At 45.3% G+C, this 7,436-nt stretch overlaps 1 protein-coding gene across 1 annotated transcript; it reads right to left on the bottom strand.

The window, feature by feature from the left end:
• Nucleotides 1–3,561: 3,561 nt before the first annotated feature.
• On the bottom strand, nucleotides 3,562–6,062 carry LOC124017732 (fatty acid binding protein 1-B.1-like). Its single transcript, XM_046332964.1, has 4 exons — nucleotides 5,917–6,062; nucleotides 4,742–4,914; nucleotides 4,311–4,403; nucleotides 3,562–3,653 (listed from the first exon to the last, which is right to left on the bottom strand). The coding sequence occupies exons 1-4, from the start codon at nucleotides 5,981–5,983 to the stop codon at nucleotides 3,603–3,605; spliced, it is 384 nt and encodes a 127-aa protein (XP_046188920.1). The 5' UTR covers nucleotides 5,984–6,062; the 3' UTR covers nucleotides 3,562–3,602.
• Between the last annotated feature and the right edge of the window lie 1,374 nt (nucleotides 6,063–7,436).

The following is a 7,436-nucleotide window of genomic DNA, read 5'->3' as shown; positions in this document are numbered from 1 at the left end:
TGTTTCAGTTGTGGTTTGGTAAAAGTAACTGATTGTATAAGAGAAGGAATGTTATGTTCTGTTAATTACGGATTGTCCCCTTTAAGGATGAAGCGCCCTTGGTCATGCGCAGTATTGTTCTGTTATTCTGGTACTAACCTTTTTGAGTAAATTTGAAGCTACAATTCAATTGCTTGTATTCAGAGTCTTTCTTTCCGTGTCGGAGATCTTTGTGGGCTATACTCGGCCTTGTCTCAGGATGGTAAGTTGGTGGTTGAAGATTTCCCTCTAGTGGTGTGGGGGCTGTGCTTTGGCAAAGTGGGTGGGGTTATATCCTTCCTGTTTGGCCCTGTCCGGGGGTGTCCTCGGATGGGGCCACAGTGTCTCATTTAACATTTACATTTACATTTAAGTCATTTAGCAGACGCTCTTATCCAGAGCGACTTACAAATTGGTGCATTCACCTTATGACATCCAGTGGAACAACCACTTTACAATAGTGCATCTAAATATTTTAAGGGGGGGGGGGGTGAGAAGGATTACTTTATCCTATCCTAGGTATTCCTTAAAGAGGTGGGGTTTCAGGTGTCTCCGGAAGGTGGTGATTGACTCCGCTGTCCTGGCGTCGTGAGGGAGTTTGTTCCACCATTGGGGAGCCAGAGCAGCGAACAGTTTTGACTGAGCTGAGCGGGAACTGTACTTCCTCAGTGGTAGGGAGGCGAGCAGGCCAGAGGTGGATGAACGCAGTGCCCTTATTTGGGTGTAGGGCCTGATCAGAGCCTGGAGGTACTGAGGTGCCGTTCCCCTCACAGCTCCGTAGGCAAGCACCATGGTCTTGTAGCGGATGCGAGCTTCAACTGGAAGCCAGTGGAGAGAGCGGAGGAGCGGGGTGACGTGAGAGAACTTGGGAAGGTTGAACACTAGACGGGCTGCGGCGTTCTGGATGAGTTGTAGGGGTTTAATGGCACAGGCAGGGAGCCCAGCCAACAGCGAGTTGCAGTAATCCAGACGGGAGATGACAAGTGCCTGGATTAGGACCTGCGCCGCTTCCTGTGTGAGGCAGGGTCGTACTCTGCGGATGTTGTAGAGCATGAACCTACAGGAACGGGCCACCGCCTTGATGTTAGTTGAGAACGACAGTTTGTTGTCCAGGATCACGCCAAGGTTCTTAGCGCTCTGGGAGGAGGACACAATGGAGTTGTCAACCGTGATGGCGAGATCATGGAACGGGCAGTCCTTCCCCGGGAGGAAGAGCAGCTCCGTCTTGCCGAAGTTCAGCTTGAGGTGGTGATCCGTCATCCACACTGATATGTCTGCCAGACATGCAGAGATGCGATTCGCCACCTGGTCATCAGAAGGGGAAAGGAGAAGATTAATTGTGTGTCGTCTGCATAGCAATGATAGGAGAGACCATGTGAGGTTATGACAGAGCCAAGTGACTTGGTGTATAGCGAGAATAGGAGAGGGCCTAGAACAGAGCCCTGGGGGACACCAGTGGTGAGAGCGCGTGGTGAGGAGACAGATTCTCGCCACGCCACCTGGTAGGAGCGACCTGTCAGGTAGGACGCAATCCAAGCGTGGGCCGCGCCGGAGATGCCCAACTCGGAGAGGGTGGAGAGGAGGATCTGATGGTTCACAGTATCGAAGGCAGCCGATAGGTCTAGAAGGATGAGAGCAGAGGAGAGAGAGTTAGCTTTAGCGGTGCGGAGCGCCTCCGTGATACAGAGAAGAGCAGTCTCAGTTGAATGACTAGTCTTGAAACCTGACTGATTTGGATCAAGAAGGTCATTCTGACCCCTCCTGTCTCAGCCTCCAGTATTTATGCTGCAGTAGTTTGTGTCGGGGGGCTAGGGTCAGTTTGTTTATCTGGAGTACTTCTCCTGTCCTATTCGGTGTCCTGTGTGAATCTAAGTGTGCGTTCTCTAATTCTCTCCTCTCTTTCTTTCTCTCTCTCGGAGGACCTGAGCCCTAGGACCATGCCCCAGGACTACCTGACATGATGACTCCTTGCTGTCCCCAGTCCACCTGGCCATGCTGCTGCTCCAGTTTCAACTGGCCTGGGCCCAAGGACCATATCCCATGGCCTACCTGACATGAGGACTCCTTGCTGTCCCCAGTCCACCTGGCCATGCTCCTGCTCCAGTTTCAACTGTTCTGCCTTACTATTATTCAACCATGCTGGTCATTTATGAACATTTGAACATCTTGGTCATGTTCTGTTATAATCTCTACCCGGCACAGCCAGAAGAGGACTGGCCACCCCACATAGCCCGGTTCCTCTCTAGGTTTCTTCCTAGGTTTTGGCCTTTCTAGGGAGTTTTTCCTAGCCACCGTGCTTTTACACCTGCATTGTTTGCTGTTTGGGGTTTTAGGCTGGGTTTCTGTACAGCACTTTGAGATATCAGCTGATGTACGAAGGGCTATATAAATAAATTTGATTTGATTTGATTTCTTATTACATAAATAAGTACTAAGTGTTAAGACACTACACTTCAAATCAAACTTTGTCACATGCGCCAAAGACAAGTGTACACCTTACAAGCCCTTAACAAAGCAGTTCAAGAAGATAAAATATTTACTAAATCAAGTAAAACGAATTTAAGTAGCAATAACGAGGCTATATGCAGGGGTAGAGGTTAGTGGAGGTAATTTGCACATATGTGAAGGGACTATGCATAGATAAACAGCGAGTAGCAGTGTACAACACAGAGGGGGTGGGGGAAAAGGTGTTGTGCCCCCTTCACAACTGTCTTGGTGTGTTAGGACCATGATAGTTCGTTGGTAATGTGACAAAGAACTTGAAACTCGCTCTGTCGATGTTAATGGGGGCTTGTTTAGCACGCCTTTTCCTGTAGTCAACGATCAGCTCCTTTGTTGTGCTCACATTGAGGGAGAGGTTGTCCTGGCACCACACTGCCAGGTCTCATCATTGTCAGTGACCAGGCCTACCACTGGTGTTGTGGTGCACCTCAAACTTGGTGTTTGAGTCATGTTTAACCACGCAGTCGTGGGTGAACAGAGAGTACAGGAGGGGCCCAAGTGTTGAGGATCAGTGTGGCAGACGTGTTGTTGCCTACCCTTACCACCTGGGGGCGGCCCATCAGGAAGTGCAGTATCCAGTTGCAGGGGGAGGTGTTTAGTCCCAGCGTCCAACCACACTGTAGCTGGGAAACCAGTCACCCTCAAATGGTGCACCTTTAGCCCCTTGTCAGCTACACTGGGGTGGAACTAGTGAAAGCAATGTCCAAAAACATTGCCTGAAACTTGATTTTCCAAAATAACTGGAAATTGAGGAATCTGCTTTTGATGCACCCAATGTGGTAGGATTCTGACCCATATTGCAACAGACTAGATGGAACTACCAAAGCATTCATTTCTACACTGATGGGTTGACATTTGCTATAAAGCAGTCACATTAAAATGTAGAAAATCCATTTTGGCCCGAGTGTAATGTTCACAGAACTACGCTATTCTATTGAATCCCACATTCAGCCAACTCAAACCTTGCCTTATTATTACAAACTTCAATTTTCCCCTGAAGTTCTACCCATTGATATGAAATGCTGAGACCAGACCATTCAATGCCTTTCACATTTTATTAATCCAAAGAGTGCAGTAGATCTTCACATTCGTTTGCTGGTCCTCTTGTATGACATGCCAGACAGAGTCATGGTCTGAAAAGAGAAAGCATCTGTAATCATTACACTCAATAAATCCATGCCAGTACACTATGCTTAGCAAACCGGACGCGCTCATTCACCCACACTAAAAGCGATCAGGACATGCAGGTTGAAATATCAAAACAAACTCCGAAACAGTTATATTTGGGGCAAAAAGCATTTCATATTTATGGCAATTTAGCTAGCTAATTTGTCCTAGTATATAAACATTGGGTTGTTATTTTACCTGAAATGCACAAGGTCCTCTACTCTGACAATTAAGCCACAGAAAACCGAATGTTTCTCATCATCTCGCCTCCTTTATATGGCGGTTGACAACCAACGTTACAACTGACCAGAGTGTGGACCTTAAAGTTAATCTTGCAATCACCCACATGGGTATATGCTCCTAAGAACCAATGAGGAGATTGGACACTGGCCACGCAGATGCTTGCTGAGGCGCGCGAGCAGTGTGGGTGCAATGATTGAATAACACGTACATTTATTTTGCGACGCGAGCGGTGGGGTCAGCATGTAATTAGAACATTGGCGGCAGCAAACTGTTGAATTGCGTTCACGGCACTGTCATAGACTAACCATTTTGTTAATGGTATAAAATAACCCTGAAATTGTGTCGCTTCGTGAAACCCCAGCCATATGCCCCAGACTCACGTTGACGAGGGTGTTTGCGTCTGTAAGTTCTGTGACATATTCGATCCCATTCAGGATGGCCGTCAGCTTGTTACCTTCCCTCATCACCACAGACTGAAACAGGAGAGGTCAACGGTTAGCTCTGAAAGCAGTGGTCACCAACTAGGACCAATTTAACAGGCCCAAGTTGGATGGCCATATATGGAGAAGAAAAAAAAGTGTGACAGTGTGCATCAGGTGTGCGAGTTGGTTTTGAGACACAACTGTGCGCCCAGTCCCAGGAGAGCAGAGGAGATTCTGCCAACGAAAGTCAGTCCTCCCACAACATCACTGGGACCTGAACTAACCATAGTGACCCCATATCAGCTGAACTTATAGTTTAGTTAGATACTGGCTGTATATGTAGGGAGATGTATGAAACTCATGGTTGGGTTGTGACATGCGCCACCCACATTGACCTTCCCCCCGGTCGGCGACTCGAGCTCCGTCTCCTGGCCAATGGTGAAGGAGTTGGTGAGGATCTTTGTCCCCGTGGTGACAGTCACCTTGAAGTGGTCTCCAGTCTCCTCAATCTCAGAGATGCTCTTGAGGTCTTTGCCCTCCTGGATAAGCTCATCAGGGATACCTACATGTTTGCGGCAGCGAGAGAGTCATATGCGGTGCTTTTTAGTACTACAAAAAGTTAATGAAGTGGGACATGAACACTGAATTATTACTGCTGAAGTAAAGCGCTGATGCACTATAATATGGCAACACAGTGATCTGAATGCATTCCCAGCTAGCACATAACATTCTGAGGACCATACGTTTTAGGGCTTGGTTATTTTGCATACCACATTATGGTGCAGGACAGTTGCTTGGCTTTGGAACATTCTCATTAAGGAATTTGACAAAATGTTATTTTCTTGGCATTTCATTATTTGATCAGAATATTTCCTGAAAGGACATTTAATTTAAGGTAAAGTTCTAGGAACATTAGTCATTTTACATTGGGAATTTTCAGCCGACTTTAAATATTCTCCTGTGGGAATGTCAGTGCTTCAGCATAATGTTCTGTAGGTTCTCATAGTTACAGTTAAAGTCATGTTCTCAGAACACTAAGAACTTGCCATACAAAAACATTGATCAAAACACATTCCGTTCTCAGCTTCAACAAACGCCTTCTTTTCTTAAGTGTGTTAAACACAGTGATCTTAATGAGTGCTTGTTCCTGTTGAAATGGTCTGATTAGACTAAATTTATCCACTTTCAATGAGTTACAAAACTAATGCATGACAACTCCATCCTGGTGGCACAGTGGATTAATTCCATGGATAGAGGACAGAAGAGCATAGGTTTGAATCTCAATGACACAATAAATCATTAATGCCTAGGCAAATCATTTAACAATCCCATTAGTGCTGGAAGTTCAAAATAGTTAGCCCAAACCAAACTAGCGGTGTTAAGTCTTAAATTAAACATTCAGTGAAAGTTATTCAAAAAAACCTATAATTTGTTAAATCTAACACCATTTCAAGTACCCATTGCATTCGCAGTCACCATTGATCTTCATTACTGAAAGGACTACGGCTTCTGAAATTAACACCCCAAGTCTAATCAAATGTACAAACCCAACTGCAAGACTTACCAACAGCCTCCATGAAAGACTCAAAGTTCTCATGTGACTCCATCTGGTATTTCCCTGAGAAAGACATGTTGACTATAAGACAGTGACAGTAGAGTCAGCCACAGCTCCCTGCTTGTCTTTATACCCCCATCTATCCAGCCCTGCACTCATTAACTAACTAAAGGTGTCTACAATTGAGAACCCCTCCCCTCATATCTTCCCTGCTACTTGCCTGTCGGCACAGATCTAGGATCAGCTTCCCAGCCAAGGGCAACTAATCTACATCTCAATGGTCAACTTTATTGTACTCCACTTCTCATCCTCTCTTCTACTGTGTGAGTGATCATTGATCTTATTTGATAAACAAGGCCTCCTCGACTCCTTAGAAAAATGATAAGCAGTCTCATCATTGCAATACAAGTGTATGGATCAATCAACACATTTCAAATTCAACTTGACTTTATCTCGCTATACACCTGTGTTGAAATTAAACTAGGCTACATTGCACTTTGAGTTGAGAGGTGTATATTTTGAATCAATGTACAATTGTAAGGCAGCAGACTGCAATAGGGTTGTGAGTTTGCAAAAATGTTTGGCATATAGCTGAACCAACATACATTCTCAAGTTGAATTTGAATGTTCACTCAACTTTTCATTTGACGTTGAGTGAACATCCAATTTTTCAAGTTGAATTGTAATCCAGCCAGAGAACGTTAATCACCCCCAACCTGCACTGACAATGACTGCCAGGAAATACTTCTATTTGATTTAGGTAGTCTCAATAATAACTGGAACAGCCATCTCAGTAACAGATGCAAAAAGTCCAACTAATAACAGATTGGATTTCATTAGAAAAATGTATGTTACTTATGTTGGTGTAGCTTAAGATAATCAACCAATCAATGTACATGCAAAAACACAGGTCTAAAAAGAAAACAATTCAACGTACAATTGTAAGGCAACCAGCTGCAATAGGGTTGTGAGTTTGCTCCACATCTGGGAATATAGCTGAACCAACATACAAATCAAATCAAATTTATTTATATAGCCCTTCGTACATCAGCTGATATCTCAAAGTGCTGTACAGAAACCCAGCCTAAAACCCCAAACAGCAAGCAATGCAGGTGTAGAAACACAGTGGCTAGGAAAAACTCCCTAGAAAGGCCAAAACCTAGGAAGAAACCTAGAGAGGAACCAGGCTATGTGGGGTGGCCAGTCCTCTTCTGGCTGTGCCGGGTGGAGATTATAACAGAACATGGCCAAGATGTTCAAATGTTCATAAATGACCAGCATGACTGGGGACAGCAAGGAGTCATCATGTCAGGTAGTCCTGGGGCATGGTCCTAGGGCTCAGGTCCTCCGAGAGAGAGAAAGAAAGAAGGAGAGAATTAGAGAACGCACACTTAGATTCACACAGGACACCGAATAGGACAGGAGAAGTACTCCAGATATAACAAACTGACCCTAGCCCCCCGACACAAACTACTGCAGCATAAATACTGGAGGCTGAGACAGGAGGGGTCAGGAGACACTGTGGCCCC

Source organism: Oncorhynchus gorbuscha, unplaced genomic scaffold, assembly GCF_021184085.1.
Source record: "Oncorhynchus gorbuscha isolate QuinsamMale2020 ecotype Even-year unplaced genomic scaffold, OgorEven_v1.0 Un_scaffold_3144, whole genome shotgun sequence".
Classification (NCBI taxonomy): Eukaryota; Metazoa; Chordata; class Actinopteri; order Salmoniformes; family Salmonidae; genus Oncorhynchus; species Oncorhynchus gorbuscha.
The sequence above is the reverse complement of the archived record's forward strand: the minus strand, read 5'-3'. Positions and strand labels throughout refer to the sequence as shown.